General features: G+C 37.3%; 1 protein-coding gene across 1 annotated transcript in view; it reads left to right on the forward strand.

Moving 5' to 3' along the window:
* Window positions 1-22,957, forward strand: part of ALKBH8 (alkB homolog 8, tRNA methyltransferase) — a 73,549-nt gene that overhangs the window by 13,052 nt on the left and 37,540 nt on the right. Inside the window, exons 3-7 of the mRNA XM_059929344.1 lie at window positions 3,502-3,739; window positions 6,434-6,565; window positions 7,566-7,661; window positions 9,444-9,548; window positions 10,663-10,733. Of these exons, the coding sequence (XP_059785327.1) occupies window positions 3,502-3,739; window positions 6,434-6,565; window positions 7,566-7,661; window positions 9,444-9,548; window positions 10,663-10,733 (642 nt within the window). The remainder of the gene's footprint in view (window positions 1-3,501; window positions 3,740-6,433; window positions 6,566-7,565; window positions 7,662-9,443; window positions 9,549-10,662; window positions 10,734-22,957) is intronic.

The following is a 22,957-nucleotide window of genomic DNA, read 5'->3' on the forward strand; positions in this document are numbered from 1 at the left end:
AGGACCTGCTAACTTTCTATTTTGAGACATAGCCTAGTATAGTTTGAATTTCCACTGACTGTGTTGGTTGAACTAGAGGAAGTTGTAATTCTGTATTAATAACAATAACACTATACAACTGTTTACAGTTTACAAAGCATACTTATATTCATTATTATATTTAATTCCCTAGAAATCCTTATGAGGTAGATGAGAAAACTAAGGTTCTGAAAGGTTGTGTTATGTCCACTGATATAAGGTGTTGAATAGAAACCTAAAGCTAGATCTTTTGTACCCTAATGCAGTCTTCTTTCTTCTATTCCTAACTTCATCTCTATTATAAAGTATTTGATTATATGCTGTGAAACATTTCTTATTTATGAGACCTTATTTACAAAGCCTTTTTATTTTCTGATGGGCAATGATTAAATGATATATATGTATGTATGTATACATGCCCCTCCAACCCCCCAACCCCCCTCCACACACACACACACAAACTCTTCCTGGTCTATGAATGAGAAGAACTTATTTTAACTCTTAGCTTCTCCACGTATTTGTACATGAGCAGTACCCTTTGACCTCAGCTTTCTTCATTTGTAAGGACATAGTATTACATACTTTTTATTCCATTGGATTGTTACATTCTAAAGAGAACACATATATGTCATTAAAATACCACATGAATGTAAAGTATTCTTATCATATTCTTTCTGGTTCTAAAGATATAGGGTAACACTAGTAAGGCAGCTTAGCTAGCATCTAACTGAGGACCAAAGACGTACAATTTAGGAGGTGAAGCTGGGATTAAAATTTAGACCTCTTGATTCTCAGACCAGCACTCTTCTATCATGCTTTTTCTGTCTTCTGTACTGCATCATAGTTTAGGAATGAGTGCTCTATTCAGGGAGATTTAATATTAGCAGGTAAAAGGCCCAAACTTAGATTTTCTTAAATATTAATAACTTCAGGCCCCCTCACCCGTGGCATCCACGCACAGCGTGCCTCGCACCCAGGTTCCTGCACTGTTCCCTCGCGGCCATGAGACGCCGGGTGCTCCTTCTGCTCCTGCCACCCATGCTGGCCACGCTGGGGGCTCGGGGGCTCTGTGACCGATGAAATACAGTGTAACATGATGAGGCAAGCTGCCTGTGGCGGGAGATGCATTCCTGTGGCCTGGCTCTGCAATGGAGGGCAGGAGTGCCTGGATGGGGCGGACGAGCAGTGTGCTTTGCAGGTGCGAAATCTTCATCAAGCGCTAATCACTGAAGAAACAGTTGTAAGGTATCATCCAAAAAACCAGCATCATGGAGGACTTATCCTTTCCTGAAGTACACCTTCAATAAAAGCACATATACATGAAAAAAAAAAAAAACAAACCCAATAACTTCAGAGAATTTAAACCAAATCCCTCAAAAAAGGATGGAGTAGATAATAGATTAGAATTAATGTCTGCACACACTTCCTGCCAAGACCCACTGAAGCTGTGAGGCATTCAGAAGATTTATGACATACCCTATTTTCATCAATTCTCAAGCATAACTGGCTGTTTTTCCCCTTACAGGGGTTGTGAAGACAAGTGGTGAGAAAAGAAATGGGTTAAGTTTCTTTGCTGCCTCTGAAACTTGTTTCTGGTTGAGGTTGACTTTTTTCTTCAGATCTCTAGAAGCTTTAATCTCACTTTCATGGCTTCCAAAGTGTCATTTTATTTGGACTTGATTATTTTTTTCTCCTCAATATTTTTAAAGGAAGAGAAAACAATTGTAGATGGACTTCCAATTATATATTATCTATCTAGGGGAGAACAAATGCTTTTTTCACTGTATAAGTATAGGTGCCGTTGTACAACTTTATAGTGATTGTTAGATTTTTCTAGAGCCATTAACCTCAGATTATCAGGACTGAAGATAACTTAAAGTATGAATTCTCTTCTTCCTATTACTGGAAAAATTGCTTGGCCGAACAACTATTTATTAAATTAAGCATTTCATTATATTATGTAACTCACATGTAATAATAAATAAGTTCCTCCCTTCCCTCTACCATTGCACTCATTTTTGTGTGGTTTACCTTTAGCATTGCCCACAAATCACTTGGATAGCATTTTTGAGGACCCTTAGTATTCCTCAAGTCCCCTCTCACTGTTTTCCCCAATTCCTAGATGGGACAGTGGACCCTTGACATTTACAAAACCTTTGCAGTTCCTTAGATTTGGGAATATTGGAAATGTTTTTGTAATTATGGCTACATATGACCAAGCTATTCTGGTACTTTAATTTATAACTTCACTGAATGAGGTCCAGGACAAGCCATCTGAGACTAAATTTTATACCATATCTTATAGTATTGTATTAATGTGTTTATTAATGTGTGTGTGTATACTTACATACATATAAAGTATTGGCTGCCCCATAAAAGAACAGAGCTTTACTTATTATCCAATTTTATAATAATTGTTTTACATTCTTTTAAAACAGGGTTCTAGATATTCCCATTTTATGCATGTGAAGCTAAAACATGTTCTACACTCCGGCTTCATATAAATCAGGTGTTGGCAGACTACTGTCTTTAGGTCAAATCTGGCTTGTGAGCTAAGAATGAGTTTTACATTTTTAAGGGTTGTTTAAGAATAAAACAAGACTATGTGGCAGAGGCTTATATGACCTGTGAAGCTTAAAATATTTACTATCTGGCCCTTTTCAGAAAAGTTTTGCCAATACCTGGTATAAATGATGAAACTGATGAGCATAGGCCATCAGTTGTTTACTTTTGTTATGCTACAGAGTTTAAAGATATTAATGCTGTGTAGAATGTTTTTTAAGTACAGAGACTATAATGGCACTAGGCCATAAGCATCAGAATAAAAATAGGAGACCTCCCCTACCTAATTCCTTGAGTAAAGTTGAACAGGATTGCAACTGACAGGAAGTAAGCATGATATTTACAAAGGAAAAAAAATTAATTGCAAAATGACTGAATAACCCCACATACAGAGGAAATTTTTCCTGTTTTATGTTCAATAGAACTTGTAATTGTTTTTTTCTTCCAGCCAGTACCTTTACCTTTAGTTTTTAGTAAACATTGTATAATGGTTATATCAAAAAGTATGGATTCTGGAAACTGACAGAAGTAAATTTGAAACCCAGCTCCAACTAATCACCACCTTAACCTCATTTTTCTGATTTTTAGTTTCTTTCTGTATGAAGTGGGGCTTATATTACCCACTTTGTAGGATTGTTGTGAAGATTATGTTAATGAAGATTGAGTAGTAAAAACATATAGCACAGTGTCTAGTAAAAAAGCAAGTATTATGTAAATCCTTGTTTCTTCTCTCTGCCTCCTCTTTCTGTTTCATTTTGTTAAATTTATGAACAGTGAAAGTTATCTTTTAATTTGTATGTATGGTCATTAAGAAATGAATATTTTACTGAAAAGGCTATTAAAAATCAGTATTATTTACAATATCTTAATAAAAGGTTGATATTAATTGCTCATGTTACTTTCTTTTTTTGTTTTTTTAAGAGCCTGATTGTTGCCAATGGTGGTTTGGGTAACCGAGTGAGTAGGAACCAACTTCTTCCGGTGTTAGAGAAGTGTGGATTGGTGGATGCTCTCTTAATGCCACCTAATAAGCCCTACTCATTTGTAAGATACAAAACTGTAGAAGAATCCAAGAAAGCCTATGATACTCTCAATGGAAAAGAAATAGTGGATGACTTAGGACAAAAGATTATTCTGTACTTGAATTTTGTGGAAAAAGGTATATCATACAGGTATCTTTTTAAAAATGGTTTTTGCTTTTGTGTGAGTTTTCTTTTCATACCTCAGGTGGAAGTTTCAGTTATTGTGAAACAAAATTGAACGTCAGTTAAGCAACCCCTTTTTGTTTAACAAACATTCTTTAAGTGCCTAGTTTGTACAGGCATGGGACTAGTAGTTGAAGGGAGGTTATTTAGACATAGCTTACCAACCTAACAATATATTTATTATGTATGCATGTTATTTTGGAAGCCTGCTATCTAACTGTGTCTTTCAAAATTTATTGTTGAGGATTTAGATCACCAATTTATTTTGCAGTGTCTACCCAGAAGCTTTCAATTAATCACTTAGGAATTAATTGTGATCCAAATGATTACGTGCCAAGGTTCATGATTATGGAGGAGCAGCTTTAGCTACCAAAGATCCCCAAAGCTTTAGAGTGGCGAAGTCCAGTAGAACATTCTGTGATGATGGAAATATGTTCATATTTCATATCTGTATTGTCCAACACGATTGTTTGGTTTTTAAATTTAATTTTATTTAAATTAATTAAGTTAACTAATTTAAATAAAAGCTTTGCAGACTGATTTACAGAATTGCTGCAGGGATTATTACATCTTTTCACCACTGAGCCATGGAAATGAGATACATTGAGATGAACTTTGACTTAGACTTCTAATCTCCTATTATATTCATTTGCCACCTATTTAGGCAATTAAAGAGTTTTGTTTAGATATGCTGGGAGTGGGTAGGTGAGTAGAATATGATCAAATTTATGTTTTATAAAATAAGTTTCAAAGGAAACTTTAACTCCTTTAAAGATATATTTTAGAAGTTATAATTCTCAGTGTCTATAGGTACTTAATTTTAAAAATTTCTTTAAAAATTTATTTTTATTTATTTTTGGCTGCAATTGTGTCTTCGTTGCTGCACGTGGACTTTCTCTAGTTGCAGTGAGTGGGGGTTACTCTTCGTTGCGGTGCACGGGCTTCTCACTGTGGTGGCTTCTCTTGTTGTGGAGCATGGGTTTTAGGCGCGCCAGCTTCAGTAGTTGTGGCCCGTGGGCTTAGTAGTTGTGGCTCGCGGGCTCTAGAGCACAGGCTCAGTAGTTGTGGCGCACAGGCTTAGTTGCTCTGCAGCATGTGGGATCTTCCTGGACCAGGGATTGAACCCATGGCCCCTGCATTGGCAGGCGGATTCTTAACCACTGCGCTACTGGGGAAATCCCTATATGTACTTAATTTTAAATCTGACTTAAACTTTCAGATTTTGAAAACTAGATTATTTTCGTATTTTGTGTTTGTGATCAGTTTTTGAAAATTGTATGCTTTAGGAATAAGTCTTTTTTTTTTTAAATTGGGGTACAGTTGTTTTACAATGTTGTAAGAATAAGTCTTAATCAAAAAATATTGTCCTTGGGTTTTCCCCCATTCAGCATGTTGAACACTGTAAGAAATTGCATGAAATGAGTTTTGGAGTGTTTTTTATTTGAAATCCTGTATTAGGTCCAGATGTATTTTTTTATGCATTTTTTATTGAAGTATAGTTGATTTACAAGGTTGTATTAGTGTCTGGTGTACAGCAAAGTGATTCAGTTATATATATATATATGTATGTGTATATATATGGAAAAGAATATGAGAAAGAATATATATGTGTGTATACATATGTATACACACATATATATTCTTTCTCATATTCTTTTCCATAATAGTTTACTACAGGATATTGAATATAGTTCCCTGTGCTATAGTAGGACCTTGTTGTTTATCCATTCTATATATAATAGTTTGCATCTGCTAATCCCAAACTCCCAAAACCATCCCTCTCCCACTGCCCAGCCCCCTTGGCAACCAACCACAAGTGCATTCTCTATGTCTGTGAGTCTGTTTCATTTGTGTCATATTTTGGATTCCACATATAAGTGATATCATATGGTATTTGTCTTTCTCTTTCTCACTTACTTCCCTTAGTATTATAATCTCTAGGTGCTTCCATGTTGCTGCAAATGGCATTATTTCATTCTTTTTTATGGCTGAGTAGTAGTATTCCATTGTGTGTGTGTGTGTGTGTGTATGTGTGTATTTACCACATCTTCTTTATCCATTCATCTGTCAGTGGACATTTATGTCGCTTCCATGTCTTGGCTATTGTAAATAGTGCTGCTATGAACATTGGGGTGCATGTATCTTTTTGAATTATAGTTTTGTCCTGATGTATGTCCAGGAGTGGGATTGCTGAGTCATATGACAACTCTATATTTAGTTTTTTAAGAAACCACCATACTGTTGTTTTACACTTTTCTATTACTTGACCATAGGAGCAAAAATGAGTATTTAAATTTTTGTATTCAGTATTTAGAATCTAGTTTGTTTATGGAGGTGCATACTGTAGATATTATGAGAAACCTTTTTTCTTAGTGAGATTTAAAAAGTGGCTTAATCGTGTTCAAACAAAATATTTAAGTAAATACTGTTCTATTTGCTATTGGTAATTGCAGTGGATAAAATGTACCATAATTTTTATCTTGGCCTTTATTTTTCTGTTTTTAATATGTTGTGTGCCTTTCAGCATTCTTATTTCTAAAAATGAGGTTTGGGGTTTTATGAACTGATAAATGGCTATTGGACAGAATTATTTGTCTATGAGAACTTTAAGTTTTGTATTTCGACTATTTTAATTTCATTTCCCACAGCACAGTGGAAAGAGTTGGGGCTTCAAGCCTTGCCTCCAGGCCTCATGGTAATAGAAGAAATTATTTCTTCTGAGGATGAGAAAATGCTTTTGGAAAGTGTTAACTGGACAGAAGATACAGACAATCAAAATTGTAAGTAAAACTTTAAATCTGGTGTTTAAAAGTTTCTGCAAAATGCCTTATCCTCCTTTGGTTTATTAAAACTCTATTTCCTCAAAATTACTGAAAGTACCCTGGATACAATGTTAGGTAAGTCATACCAACAATTCTCAAGAGCATTAATAATAAATAACGTTTATATAGGTATCAATTTAAAACTCCAAACTGATTAATATTTATTAGTCAGCATTTGTGGAACTAACATTTATAAGCTGTTTTATACACAGTTGGTCGTCTGTTCCGTATCCATGAATTCCGTCAACCATGGATTGAAAATATTTGGAAAAAAAAGCAAAATTCCAGAAAGTTCCAAAAAGCAAAACTTGAACTTGCCGCATCTTGGCAACTATTTACATAGCATTTACATTGTTATTTACAACTATTTTACATGGCATTTACATTGTACTAGGTATTGTAAGTAATCTAGAGATGATTTAAAGCATGCTGGAGGATGTGAAAGTTGTATGTAGGTTACATGCAAATACTGCACTATTTTATGTAAGAGACTTTTATCGTCCTTGGATTTTGGTATTTGAGGGAACCAATCCCCCAAGGATACCCAGGGACAACCCTATATTGTCTTATTTGGTTCTCTCTACCCTAAGACAAATTTCCTATGAGGAATCAGCAGTTCAGTAACATATCATTATAATGTAGTAAGAACCTCCTGGAGAAATTTACAAATCAGTTACTTTGACTCTTTTCCAGATCATTAGCAAACTTGTGAGTGGCAGTGGACATGTTTAGCTCTTTCAGATTGACTGGGTGAAACCCTTAAAAGTTTGTTTCAATTTTAGACTTAAAAGAATAGCAGCTATGAGGTAGAATGTTTCATTTTACTAAAGACAATAATTTAGCAGTTAACAAAAGTTACCATTACTAAACCAATCCTTATTCATAAAGTTGACTTTGAAATATATGAGGAATGAAATTCTTTTTCTCCTATACAGTTTACTCTCTTCTCTTCATACAGTTCAAAAATCCTTAAAACACAGAAGAGTAAAGCATTTTGGCTATGAATTCCACTATGAGAACAACCATGTAGATAAAGATAAGCCATTACCTGGGGGTAAGTAATTGTTGTGTTTTTTTTATACATTAAAAAAAAATTTATTTATTTATTTATTTTATTTATTTATTTTTGGCTGCATTGGGTCTTCATTGCTGCATGCAGGCTTTCTCTAGTTGTGGCGAGTTGGGGCTACTCTTTGTTGTGGTGCACGGGCTTCTCATTGCGGTGGCTTTTGTTGCGGAGCATGGGCTCTAGGTGCATATGCTTCACTAGTTGTGGCACATGGGCTCAGTAGTTGTGGCTCGTGGGCTCTAGAGCGCAGGCTCAGTAGTTGTGGCACACAGGCTTAGTTGCTCCGCGGCATGTGGGATCTTCTTGGAACAGGGGTCGAACCCGTGTCCCCTGCATTGGCAGGCGGATTCTTAACCACTGCACCACGAGGGAAACCCAGTAATTGTTAATAAATAATAAGGGCTGGTACAGAAAAAAAATTAATATATTAGGATATCATGGTTGAGATTATTTTTCATATGTCATTTGTAGGTAAACTTATGAAACAGTTGATTGAATTTAAACCATTTTAATTAACTAAATAGTGTAGTTTTGTGTTAAAAATGTTATACATACAAATAAAGCTAAATTTAATTTCTCTTGAACACTATCCATACTCCCATACCCCTCTTCAGAAGTAGTACCGTTAACAGTTTAGTGTATACTATTTCAATCCTTATAAATGAGTTTACATCCAAATAACCTGTAAATGTATATAGGTGTTAACACGTAGTATTACATTGTATGTTATAAATTGTATATTCATATATTACCACATTTTCACAGTATGTCTTAGAGATCTTATATAGGTTTTCATTTTATTGAATGTTCAATAATAGCTTATTCAGTTAATTTCCTTTTGCTAGACATTTAGGTTATTTCTAGTTTTTAGCTTTTACAAGTTGTGCTGTAGTGATCTTTGTACACACATCTTTCTGCATTAAAGCAAGAGTTGCTCAAGGGAAACTACTAAATTAGAATTGTGTCAGAGTTATGTTCATTTAAAAATGTCAATAGACACTGACAAATTGCACCCTAAAAAAGCTATACCAACATACTCTCACGAAGTGTGTACCTCCTTCCCCCTACCCCTAGCAGCATGTGATATTGTAAAACTTCTAACTTTATAATCACCTGATTACTAGTGAGGTTGACCATTTTTATTTCCTTTTCTGTGAATTCTTTTTCATCTTCTTTACCAGTTTTTTCTAATGGGTGGTCAAATATATTAATAAGAATTTACTGTATAATCAGGATATTAATCCTTTGGTAGAATTCTTTGTTGGAGTTAAATTTATCTGTATTTTTATGACTTTCATCTTATTTAAAGATTTCCTTTGCCTCATGAAATAACATTTATGACTCCAATAAAAGTAAGTTAGTCCCACTTTGAAAAGCATGTTTTTTAAAAAGAAATAATTTAAAATAATTAAATTTAAAGTAAATTAATAATTTAAAATAACAAAAAAGAAAGTGGTCAGGCTAATTTCCAATATATAATAGAGTAAATTTTATCATTTTATTTCTGTTTTACAAAATACCAAAATTGTTCTCTGCAAAATTGTTCTTTTGTACATTTTATTTGATAAAATCAATAAAATAACTTAAAAAGATTCTTAAAATTTTGTTTTTATTTTACTTTGCTTGTGAGTTTACTATTATGTTTGGATCTGACCACTAAACTAAAAGCTGTGTTATTTTTATCATAGTGACTGTTTTTTCATTCTTGGGTAACATATGCAAAGTAAATATTTTAATATGTTTCACCTTTATGATTACCGGTTTCAGGTCTTCCGGACATTTGTGATAGCATTTTGGAGAAATGGTTGAAGGAAGGTTTCATTAAACATAAACCTGATCAACTGACTGTTAACCAGTATGAACCTGGGCATGGTGAATATTTCTTCTTCTAAAATTCCAGTCATATATTTCATAACTAAGTGGGTTATGTAACTCTCTAAGATCAAAGATAGTATTTTTTAGCTGGAACTGACTCTTAATTTGCTTATGTTTGTTACCTGTGTTGATTTCAATCCATTTGCAATTCTACACTCAGTCTCTTGAGGAATTTGCATCTCTAAGTGTAAACAGACACAGTTGCTATTTGTGATTTTTCTTTTGTTCTCCCTCAACATTTTTTTTTAGAGAGGGAGAAGATTGCTTTAAAAACAAAGGAGGCATGTAAAATGGAAGAAATCAAATAATTTACAGGTACATAGAAGAAGGCTAACTGGTTGGATCATCATGCTCTTCTTTCTCTTCTGTTGAGAATGTGGAAGACAATTCTAGGATGATATTTTAGTAAAACATCTTTAGGTTATTGATTTTTTGCACTTGTTAGCAGCATCTTCATCTGATATTTGTACTAATCAAATGATATTGAGGGTTTTATTAATGGCAGGAGTTGTGGGTTTTTTTCCTTCTCTGCATTTATCAGGATGTTTTATGATAGCTTATTTACCTATCTGTCTTTCCATTGGTCTATAAGCTCCTTGAGGACAGGGATTGTCTTACTAGCTTTAGGTACTCTCACCATGTAGCAAAGTTCCTTTCAAGTAAGAGATACTCATTTAACATAGATTGAGAGACTGGTGGAAGAAGCCATCTCTTAATTATTGATAAGATTAGTCTTCACACCTGGCTGTTGTTTTTGTCCTACAAGTACTTGGGAATCCAGTATTCAGAGGTCAAAATGACTTTGTTAGTTATCTTTCACAATTCCTCTTGGGCTGGGATTGGGTAAATGTCCTAGTTAAGGAGTGACTCTCAAATCTTGATTTTACAGTCAGGTCACTATAGTGCGTTAACATGAAGTTATACTTTTAGTTTAGACTTAGTTTAATTTTATTCACATTCACCTTAAATGTTTCCTTTTAACTAAAATTACAGTACATTCCTGTTTATCAAATGATGTTTTCACTGTAATACTGTGAGGCTATATTTAGAGTTGTCTTAAATCTACTAAAAGGAAAAATGAAGTGACCTGTTATCCTATCTGCCATCTCAGGAATTCCTGCTCATGTTGACACGCATTCTGCGTTTGAGGATGAGATCGTTTCTCTCAGTTTGGGGGCAGAGGTAAATATTCAAACATTTTTATTAGCTATCAGCAAATGCCTTACCTTATACAATGCCCTTTTTGTAGGATTTCTCACGTTTCTTAATCCAATTGAATTAAGATTTAAAAATGAAATGTAAAGGCACCATTAGCAGTTTCATTTCTTACAGAGTGTGAAATTATCACAGTCTCTTCTTTTAGGTGTCCAAAGTTTTATCTATCAGTTCATCAGATGCCAGGAAAAGTCCTGTAAGTTAATTTTTACACATTTTACTTTTAGAAGTTAAATAAAATCCAGACTTCCATTTTGCAATAATTTACTGTAGCAGCATTGCCATCTAGTGGCTAAAGATAGTAGCTGCAGGCTATAGATAAAAGAAAAGTAAAATGTGTCTGGAATTGTGATAAACTTTTTCACGTATAGTATATGATTCAGTCCCTTCAACAACTTTGAGCAGTAGAGGGTAATGTCCTTATCTTTACAGATGAAGAATAAGAGGTTCATGTTTATTCATTGACTTGGGTTTTTTAAAATTTATTTATTTATTTATTTATTTTTGGCTGTGTTGGGTCTTCATTTCTGCGCGAGGACCTTCTCTAGTTGCGGCGAGCGGGGGCCCCTCTTCATCGTGGTGCGCGGGCCTCTCACTGTCACGGCCTCTCTTGTTGCGGAGCACAAGCTCCAGACGCGCAGGCGCAGTAGTTGTGACTCACGGGCCTAGTTGCTCCGCGGCATGTGGGATCTTCCCAGACCAGGGCTCCAACCCGTGTACCCCTGCATTGGCAGGCAGATTCCCAACCACTGCGCCACCAGGGAAGCCCCACTGACTTGTTTTTAATAGTTGTACTTTATTTGAACTGCTAAAGAAACTATCAAAAGTGTGATTTAAAGCAGTCCTTGCAAACTGCAGATAGAATTTTAGATAGAAATCAACTTAAAAGCTTTTGAACAGCAAAGGAAACCATAAACAAGATGAAAAGACAACCTCAGAATGGGAGGAAATATTTGCAAATGAAGCAACGGACAAAGGCTTAATCTCCAAAATATACAAACAGCTCATGCAGCTCAATATCAAAAAAATAAACAACCCAATTAAAAAATGGGCAGAAGACCTAAATAGACATTTCACCAAAGAAGACATACAGATGGCCTAGAGGCACTTGAAAAGATGCTCAACATCTGTAATTATTAGAGAAATGCAAGTCAAAACTACAATGAGGTATCACCTCACATTGGTCAGAATGGCCATCATCAAAAAATCTACAAGCAATAAATGCTGGAGAGGGTGTGGAGAAAAGGGAACCCTTTTGCACTGTTGCTGGGAATGTAAACTGATACAGCCACTGTGGAGACCAGTATGGAGGTTCCTTAAAAAACTAAAAATAGAACTATCATATGATCCAGCAATCCCACTACTGGGCATATACCCTGAGAAAACCATAATTGAAAAGGACACATGTACCCCAATGTTCATTGCAGCACTGTTTACAGTAGCTAGGACATAGAAACAACCAAAATGTCCAATGACATTTCAAGATGTGGTACATATGTACAATGGAATATTATTCAGCCATAAAAAGGAATGAAATTGGGTAATTCGCAGAGATGTGGATGGACCTAGAGTCTGTCATACAGAGTGAAGTAAGCCAGAAAGAGGAAAACAAATATCGTATATTAACGCATATATGTAGAATCTAGAAAAATGGTGCAGATGAACCTATTTGCAGGGCAGGAATAGAGATGTAGACATAGAGAACGGACATGTGTTCATGCGGGGGGAGGGGAACATGGGAAGAATTGGGAGATAAGGTTTGACATAAATACACTACCATGTGTAAAATAGATAGCTAGTGGGAACCTGCTGTATAGTTCAAGGAGCTCAGCTCGGTATTCTGTGACAACCTAGATGGGTGGGATGGGGGTGGTGGGAGGGAGGTCCAAGAGGGAGGAGAGGACTTCCCTGATGGCTCAGTGGTTGACAGTCTGCCTGCCAATGCAGGGGACATGGGTTCGAGCCCTGGTCCGGGAAGATCCCACATGCTACAGAGCAGCTGGGCCCGTGCGCCACAACTACTGAGCCTGCGTGCTACAACTCCTGAATCCTGCACGCCTAGAGCCCATGCTCCGCAACAAGAGAAACCACTGCAATGAGAAGCCTGTGTACCGCAACGAGGAGTAGCTCTCGTTCGCCACAAATAGAGAAAGGCCGTGCGCAGCAACGAAGACCCAATGCAGCCAAAAATAAAATAAATAAATAAATTTATTTTAAAAAAAGAGGGAGGAGATATACATATAGCTGATTCACTGCATTGTACAACAGAAACTAACACAACATTGTAAAGCAATTATACTCCAATTAAAAAAAAAGAGAAATCAGAATTTCAAATCTACAAGAATCTTTAAAATATGAGGTTGTTTCAAAATCTGATCTTGTTCCTGGATGCAAGTACTGTTTACTAGTATTTTTTTGCATTTGCTTAGTTCCCATCACTAGCTATAGTGCTTTGGCTTTTTAACTTTTGCTGAGCTTGTGATTATGTCGATACTGTGACTACAGAGCTAGTGTATTTGATAAGACAGAACCATCTTATCAACTACATGTGTGGATTCTTATTAAGTGCTTTCAAAAATAATGAGGACAGGAAGGGAAAAGAGCTCTTCTCTGTCTGGTTTATTTTAATTTTACCTCTTATCCTGGCTTGTAGCTTTAGGGGACCAGTAAAGAACATCTTTGTTTTTTCCTCCTGTGTAACCAATTGAGAAATGAAATGAAAGATAAATGAATATCAGATTGTCAACTTAACTACTGAGAAAACATGGAAGATCATGGCTTTGGATCTGTAGCCAAGTGGACTTATTAATAATTCACCTATGAATTAGACATACTGTCCTTTACACTAGTACAACTGGAGACTTTTCCTATAGAGGCAGAGGCTGCCCCTATAACAGAGGACATGAGGAAGCATAAATTAGATTCTGCAAACCAGCGGGATTTGAGAAGGAGAGAGGAAAGGGCTCACCCAAGCAGGTTTGGCTCCAGGCAAACCAATCAGCTGAGGTATGCCTTCTCTCCTGGGGAGTTGGAAGTGAAGGAATGGAGAAAAGCGAGGTTTGTTCTTCTTATTACTTTCACTCCTATAGAGATTCTCTCCATTCCTAGGGAAATATAAAAAATGGGGCCTAAGTGTTCCTCCAACACCCTAAAAGTTCATTATATAGTTGTTTTTTTCTGATGTGGACCATTTTTAAAGTCTTTATTGAATTTGTTACAATATTGCTTCTGTTTTATGTTTTCGTTTTTTGGCCACAAGGCATGTGGGATCTTAGCTCCCCAGGACCAGGGATCGAACCCACACCTCCTGCACTGGAAGGTGAAGTCTTAACCACTGGACCACCAGGGAAGTCCCAGTATATAGTTTTTATTTTTTTAATAGATCTTTATTGGGGTATAATTGCTTCACAATACTGTGTTAGTTTCTGTTGTACAACAAAGTGAGTCAACCATATGCATACTTATATCCCCATATCCCTTCCCTCTTGAGCCTCCCTCCCACCCTCCCTATCTCACATCTCTGGGTCATTGCAAAGCACCTACCTGATCTCCCTGTGCTATGCTACTGCTTCCCACTAGCTATTTACATTTGGTAGTGTATACATGTCGATGCTACTCTCACTTCACCCCAGCTTCCCCCTCCCCTCCCCCATGTCCTCAAGTCCATTCTCTATGTCTACGTATTTATTCCTGCCTTGCCACTAGGTTCATCAGTACCATTTTTTTTCCCTTTAGATTCCACATATATGTGTTATCATACGGTATTTATTTTTCTCTTTCTGACTTGCTTCACTCTGTATGACAGACTCTAGGTCCATCCACCTCACTACAAATAACTCAATTTCATTTCTTTTTATGGCTGAGTAATATTCCATTGTATATATGTGCCACATGTTCTTTATCCATTCATCTGTCAATGGACATTTAGGTTGGTTACATGTCCTGGCTATTGTAAATAGTGCTGCAATGAACATTGTGGTGCATGTCTCTTTTTGACTTATGGTTTTCTCAGGGTATATGCCCAGTATTGGGATTGCTGGGTCATAGGATAGTTCTATTTTTAGTTTTTTAAGGAACCTCCATACTGTTCTCCATAGTGGTTGTATCAGTTTGCATTCCCACCAACAGTGGAGGAGGCTTCACTTTTCACCACACTCTTTCCACCATTTATTGTTTCTAGATTTTTTTTTAAATTAATTAATTAATTTATTTATGGCTGTGTTGTGTCTTTGTTTCTGTGCAAGGGCTTTCTCTAGTTGTGGCAAGAGGGGGCCAACTCTTCATCGCGGTGCTCAGGCCTCTCACTATCGCAGCCTCTCTTGTTGCGGAGCACAGGCTTCAGACGCGCAGGCTCAGTAATTGTGGCTCATGGGCCCAGTTGCTCCGCGGCATGTGGGATCTTCCCAGACCAGGGCTCGAACCCGTGTCCCCTGCATTGGCAGGCAGATTCTCAACCACTGTGCCACCAGGGAAGCCCACGTTTCTAGATTTTTTGATAATGGCCATTGTGACTGGTCTGAGGTGATACCTCATTGTAGTCTTGATTTGCATTTCTCTAATAATTTGTGATGTTGAGCATCTTTTCATGTGCCTCTTGGCCATCTGTATGTCTTCTTTGGTGAGATGTCTATTTAGGTCTTTCACCCATTTTTTAATTGAATTGTTTGTTTTTTTGATATTGAGCTCCATGTACTGTTTGTATATTTTGGAGATTAATCCTTTGTCCATTGGTTCATTTGCAAATATTTCCTCCCATTCTGAGGGTTGTCTTTTCATCTTGTTTATGGTTTCCTTTGCTGTGCAAAAGCTTTTAAGTTTCATTAGGTCCCATTTGTTTATTCTTGTTTTTATTTACATTTCTCTAGGACGTGGGTCAAAAAAGATCTTGCTGTGATTTATGTCATAGAGTGTTCTACCTATGTTTTCCTCTAAGAGTTTTATAGTGTCTGGTCTTACATTTAGGTCTTTAATCCATTTTGAGTTTATTTTTGTGTATGGTGTTGGGGAGTGTTCTAATTTCATTCTTTTACATGTAGCTGTCCAGTTTTCCCAGCACCACTTATTGAAGAGGCTGTCTTTTCTCCATTGTATATCCTTGCCTCCTTTGTCATGAATTAGGTGACCATATGTGCGTGGGTTTATCTCTGGGCTGTCTATCCTTTACCATTGATCTATATTTCTGTTTTTGTGCCAGCACCATACTGTCTTGATTACTGTGGCTTTGCAGTATAATTTGAAATTGGGAGCTTGATTCCTCCAACTCCGTTTTTCTTTGTCAAGATTGCTTTGGCTATTTGGGGTCTTTTGTATTTCTATATGAATTGTAAAATTTTTTTGTTCTAATTCTGTGAAGAATGCCCTTGGTAGTTTGATAGGGATTGCATTGAATCTGTAGATTGCTTTGGGTAGTATTGTCATTTTCACAATATTGATTCTTCCATTCCAAGAACATGGTGTATTTCTCCATCTGTTTATGTCATCTTTGATTCCTTTCATCAGTGTGTTATAGTTTTCTGAGTAAGTCTTTTGTCTCCTTAGGTAGGTTTATTCCTAGGTATTTTATTCTTTTTGTTGTGATGGTAAATGGGAGTGTTTCCTTAATTTCTCTTTTTGATTTTTTTGTTGTTAGTATATAGGAACGCCAGAGATTTCTGTGCATTAATTTTGTATCCTGAAACCTTACCAATTTCATTGATTAGTTCTAGTAGTCTTCTGGTTGCATCTTTAGGACTATGTATAGTATCATATCATCTGCAAACAGTGACAGTTTTACTTCTTCTTTTCCAATTTGTATTCCTTTTATTTCTCTTGCTTCTCTGATTGCCATGGCTAGGACTTCCAAAACTATGTTGAATAAGAGTGATAAGAGTGGACATCCTTGTCTTGTTGCTGATCTTAGTGGAAATGCTTTCAGTTTTTCACCATTGCTTATGCTGTTTGCTGTGGGTTGGTCATATATGGCCTTTATTATGTTGAGGTAGGTTCCCTCTATGCCCATTTTCTGGAGAGTTTTTATCATAAATGGGTGTTGAATTTTGTCAAAAGCTTTTCTGCATCTATTGAGATGATCATATGGTTTTTATTCCTTAATTTGTTAATATGGTGTATCACATTGATTGATTTGTGTATATTGAAGAATCCTTGCATCCATGGGATAAACCCTACTTGATCACGGTGTATGATCCTTTTAATATGTTGTTGGATTCTGTTTGCTAGTATTTTGTTCAGGATTTTTGCATCTATGTTCATCAGTGATATTGGTCTGTAATTTTCTTTTTTTGTGATATCTTTTTCTGGTTTTCGTATCAGGGTGATGGTGGCTTCGTATAATGAATTTGGGAGTGTTCCTTCCTCTGCAATTTTTTGGAAGAGTTTGAGAAGGATGGGTGTTAGCTCTTCTCTAAATGTTAGATGGAATTCGCCTTTGGAGCCATCTGGTCTTGGACTTCTGTTTGTTGGAAAATTTTAAATTATGGTTTCAATATCATTACTTGTGATAGGTCTGTTTATATTTTCTAATTCTTCCTGGTTCAGTCTTGGAAAATTGTACCTTTCCAAGAATTTGTCCATTTCTTCGTGGTTGTCCATTTTATTGGCATATAGTTGTTTGTAGTAGTCTCTTATAATCCTTTGTATTTCTATGGTGTCAAATGTGATTTATCCTTTTTCATTTCTAATTTTATTGATTTGCGTCCTCTCCCTTTTTTTCTTGATGAGTCTGGCCTTATCAATGTTGTTTATCTTCTCAAAGAACCAGCTTTTAGTTTTATTGATCTTTGCTATTGTTTTCTTCATTTCTATTTCATTTATTTCTGCTGTGATCTTTATGATTTCTTTCCTTCTACTGACTTTGGGTTTTCTTTGTTCTTCTTTCTCTAGTTGCTTTACGTGTAGGGTTAGATTGTTTATTTGAGATTTTTCTTGTTTCCTGAGGTGAGATTGAATTGCTATAAACTTCCTTCTTAGAACTGATTTTGCTGTGACCCACAGGGTCGTTGTGTTTTCGTTGTCATTTGTTTCTATGTATTTTTTTTATTTCTTCTTTGACTTCTTCAATGATCTCTTGGTTATTTAGTAGTGCACTGTTTAGCCTCCATGTATTTATGTTTTTTACAGTTTTTTTCCTGTAATTGATTTCTAATCTCATAACGTTGTGGTCAGAAAAGATGCTGCATACGATTTCAATTTTCTTAAATTTTCAGAGTCTTGATTTGTGTCCCAAGATGGGATCTATCCTGGAGAATGTTCCGTGTGCACTTGAGAAGAAAGTGTATTCTGCCACTTTTGGGTGGAATGTTCTATAAATATCAGTTAAATCTATCTGGTATATTGTGTCATTTAAAGCTTCTGTTTCCTTATTTATTTTATGTTTGGATGATCTGTCCATTGGTGTAAGTGGGGTGTTAAAGTCCCCCACTATTAATGTGTTACTATTTCCCCTTTCATGGTTGTTAGCATTTGCCTTATGTATTGAGGTGCTCCTATGTTGGGTGCATAAACAGTTACAATTGTTATATCTTCTTTTTTAGATTAATCTCTTGATCATTATGTAGTGTCCTTCCTTATCTCTTGTAACAGTCTTTATTTTATAGTCTATTTTATCTGATACGAGTATTGCTACTCCAGCTTTCTTTTGATTTCCATTTGCATGGAATATCTTTTTCCGTCCCTTCACTTTCAGTCTTTATGTGTCCCTAGGTCTGAAATGGGTCTCCTGTAGACAGTGTATATGGGTCTTGTTTTTTGTATCCATTCAGCCAGTCTGTGTCTTTTGGGGGGGGGCTTTAATCTATTTACATTCAAGGTTATTGATATGTATGTTTCTATTACCATTTTCTTAATTGTTTTGGGTTTGTTTTTGCGGGTCTTTTTCTTCTCGTGTTTCCCGCCTAGAGAAGTTTCTTTAGCATTTGTTGTAAAGCTGGTTTGGTGGTGCTGAATTCTCTTAGCTTTTGCTTTTCTGAAAAGCTTTTGACTTCTCCATTGAATCTGAATGAGATCCTTGCCAGTAGAGTAATCTTGGTTTTAGGTTTTTCTCTTTCATCACTTTAAGTATTTCCTGCCACTCCCTTCTGGCCTGCAGAGTTTATGCTGAAAAATCCACTGATAACCTTATTGGGATTCCTTTGCATGTTATTTATTGTTTTTCCCTTGCTGCTTTTAATATTTTTTCTTTGAATTTAATTTTTGTTAGTTTGATTAATATGTGTCTTGGTGTGTTTCTCCTAGGGTTTATCCTGTATGGACTCTCTGTGCTTCCTGGACTTAGGTGACTATTTCCTTTCCCATGTTAAGGAAGTTTTCAACTATAATCTCTTCAAATATTTTCTCAGACGCTTTCTTTTTCTCTTCTTCTTCTGGGACCCTATAAGTTGAATGTTGGTGCATTTCGTGTTGTCCCAGAGGTCTCCAAGATTGTCTTCAATTCTTTTCATTCTTTTTTCTTTATTCTGCTCCTTGGCAGTTATTTCCACCATTTTGTCTTCCAGCTTACTTATTCGTTCTTCTACCTCAGTTATTCTGTTATTGATTCCGTCTAGTGTATTTTTCATTCCAGTTATTATGTTGTTCATCTTTGTTTTTTTGTTCTTTAATTCTTCTAGATCTTTGTTAAACATTTCTTGTATTTTCTCAATCCGTGTCTCCATTCTATTTCTGAGATTCTAGATCATGTTTACTATCATTACTCTGAATTCCTTTTCAGGTAGATTGCCTATTTCCTCTTCATTTATTTGGTCTTGTAGGTTTTTACCTTGCCCCTTCATCTGTGACATATTTTTTTGCTGTCTCATTGGGTTTTTTTTTCTTTTTTTAATGAGCGTGATTGTGTTCCTGTCTTCCTGGTTGTTTGGCCTGTGGCTTCCAACACTGCAGTTTGTAGGCTGTTGGATAGAGGTGGGTCTTGGTGCTGAGGTGAGGACCTCCGGGGGACCTCACTCTGATGAATATTCCCTGGGGTCTGAGGTTCTCTGTTAGTTCAGTGGTTTGGACTCAGAGCTCCCACTACAGGAGCTTTGGCTCGACCCCGGCTCATGAACCAAGATCCCACAAGTTCTGCGGGATGGTAAAAAAACAGTAGAAAAAAGGTGGGAATGGCCTTGGCTGTGGAGGGTGGGGCCTAAGCAGGGGTGATGTTTGGGCAGTGAGTGGGCCTGTGCTTAGGACCAACAGGGCTGGGAAAGGCTGTGGTGGGGTGAGGGGTGTGGCTTAGGCTCAACAGAGCAGAAGGGGCTCAGGAGTGCCTCCTGCCCCTGGTCTCAGAGGGTGGGGGACCACCCCCCCGGGACCCCAACAGGCTTCCTGGGCTTGAGTGGGTGGGGCAAACGCCCTCCGCTCCTCTCCTGCTCCTCCGGTCCCGGAGGTCCCTTTCCACCTGCCTCTGCTGATTTCCCTGGCCTCCCTCGTATGCCCCCAGGGCCCATGAGGCCTGGAGGGGGCTTTGGAGGGCGGGGGACTGGCCTGGGAGGTCAGCAGGCTCCCTGTGCCCAAGTGGGAGGGACAAATGCCCTCTGCTCCTTTCCTGCTCCTCTGGTCCTGAGGGCTCCTCCTGCCTGCCTATCCTTCTCTCCCAGCCTCCCTCCTACTCCCCCAGGACCAACCCAGCCTGGAGGGGACCTCTGAGGGCGTAGGACCTGGCCTGAGAACCGGGCAGACTTCCCCAGCCAATGCAGTAGGGGAAATGCTGGGCCCACTCCCCCCTGATCCGAGCCCCTGAGGGTCCCTCCAGGCGTGGGAACCCCTCTCCCCTCTCAGCCACCCCTCAGCGGTGCCGGTCCTGTCCAACCTCCACTTCTCCTGCCCGCCTCAGTCCCCCCACATCCTACCATCCTCCTTGGGTGTTGGGCTCCCCGACCAGAGTCCGGCAGGTGCCCCAGTTGTGGGGAGACGCGAACTCTGCATCTTCCCACACCACCATCTTGACTCTGCCCCCCTCTATAGTTTTTAATTAAAACTTGTGAAGAGGGGAGAACTTACCTCTAGTTGCACTGAAAATCTGCTGTAATTGTTATCTCCATTTGGTGTCTCTGGAAGCATATACTTTTTTTTCCAGTTTTTTTTTTAAAATTGAAGTATAATTGACTTACAGTATTATATTAGTTTCAGGTGTACAGGATAGTAATTTGATATTTTTATACGTTGGAAGAGGATTACCATGATAAGCCTAGTTACCGTATGTTGCAATACAGAATATAGTCAATAATATTGTAACGCTATACATTATATCCCCATGACTAATTTATTTTGTAAGTTTGGAAGTTTGTACCTCCTAATCTCCCTAACCTATTTCACTCATCCTTCCATCCACCTCCCCATTGGAACCACCAGTTCTCTGTATCTGAGTCTGCTTCTGTTTTGTTATGTTTTTTCATTTGTTTTGTGTTTTTTAGATTTCACATACAAGTGAGATCATAACATCTTACAGAAAAACCCAAACGAACTTTTTTGGCCAACCCAATGTTTGTCTTTCTTGTCTGACTTATTTCACTTAGCATAATACACTCTAGGTTCATCCCTGTTGTCGCAAATGGCAAAATTTCCTCCTTTTTTATGGCTGAATAATGTGTGTGTGTATGTGTGTGTGTGTGTTTGTGTGTGTGTGTGTATCTCACATTTTCTTCATCCATTAATGGACATTTAGGTTGCTTCCATGTCTTGGCTGTTGTAAATAATGCACATGAGGGAGCACATATCTTTTCAAGTTAGTGTTTATTCCTTTGAATAAATACCCAGAAGTGGAATTGTTGGATCATATAGTAGTTCTATTTTTAATTTTTTGAGGAACTTTCATACTGTTTTCCTCAGTGGCTGAACCAATTTACATTCCTACCAACAGCACGCAAGGTTGCATTTTTCCCATATCCATGCCAACACTTGTTATTTCTTTTCTTTTTGATAATCGCCATTCTGACAGGTGTGAGGTGATACCTCATTGTGTAGCAATCACCTATTCTATGCTAGGCCTGAGGTAGGTACTATAGTAAGTAAGTTTTTCCTTATGAGGAATAGCCAGGTCCTCAGGAATAGATATACATATGACTACTATTGTTCTTGTTGTGCTAGCTGTCTTATTTTGGTTATCTGTGTATATGAATCTGGTGATTTATTTTGCTTAAGGAGGAAAGCCCAGGACATAAATAAATGGAATTTAGGAAGCCTTCTCTCCAAAAATGTAAGATACACCACCTATTTTTTAAAATATATTATTTATGATGAATTTATTCATTCATTTATTCACCCCAAAATATTTGTGGAATATAATCTACTAGACAGAATCTAACAAGTAAATAAGGATAAAATCCAAAAAAAAAATTTTTTTTTTAAAGATCTTTTTTTTTTTTAAGGAACTCCTTTATTTATTTATTTATTTTTTGGCCGTGTTGGGTCATCTTCGTTTCTGTGCAAGGGCTTTCTCCAGTTGCGGCAAGCGGGGGCCACTCCTCATCGCGGTGCATGGGCCTCTCACCATCGCGGCCTCTCCTGCTGCGGAGTGCAGGCTCCAGACGCGCAGGCTCAGCAGCCGTGGCTCACGGGCCTAGTCGCTCCACCACATGTGGGATCCTCCCAGACCAGGGCTCGAACCCGTGTCCCCTGCATTGGCAGGCAGATTCTCAACCACTGCACCACCAGGGAAGCCCCCAAAATTTTTTATTTAAGCTAAAATGTTTCATTACCTATGTAGCCTTATCACGTACAAAGGAAAACTTAATTTTACTGAGGTGGTTTGTGACTGATCTTGCTTTGAGAGTCCTTTTTTGGGTGGTGGTGGATTTCACTTCACAGTACCTACAAACAAATGAAGCCACAGTGTGATAAATGAGAGCTGATAGCAAGTGGTCTCAGTGCAGACACATAAGCATGATCATATTATCTCATAGGTGTTTAAGCTATTGAATATTCAGTGATGGCTAAAGTGCCTCTAATTGGGCATCTGTTCATTTTCAAGCTTATTTTTCTGTTATGCAATGTATATTTTGCTCTCTTTTATGGCATTTGGCAATGTGCTTAGACCATTAAACTAAAAGATGCCTTCTCTTTTAATTTTACATTCTTCTTGAGCTCAGCCAGATAAAACCATTGAAAATCATCTGTATTTGGGGGTGAAGAGGAAGAGAGGGCAGAATCTATTATTCAGCTGTTGAGACCTAGTTTTGTAAGGTAGAGTTGTGTTTGAAAGGTGGAATTTGCTGACG

The sequence above is a fragment of the Balaenoptera ricei genome, chromosome 8 (genome assembly GCF_028023285.1).
Source record: "Balaenoptera ricei isolate mBalRic1 chromosome 8, mBalRic1.hap2, whole genome shotgun sequence".
Lineage (NCBI taxonomy): Eukaryota > Metazoa > Chordata > Mammalia > Artiodactyla > Balaenopteridae > Balaenoptera > Balaenoptera ricei.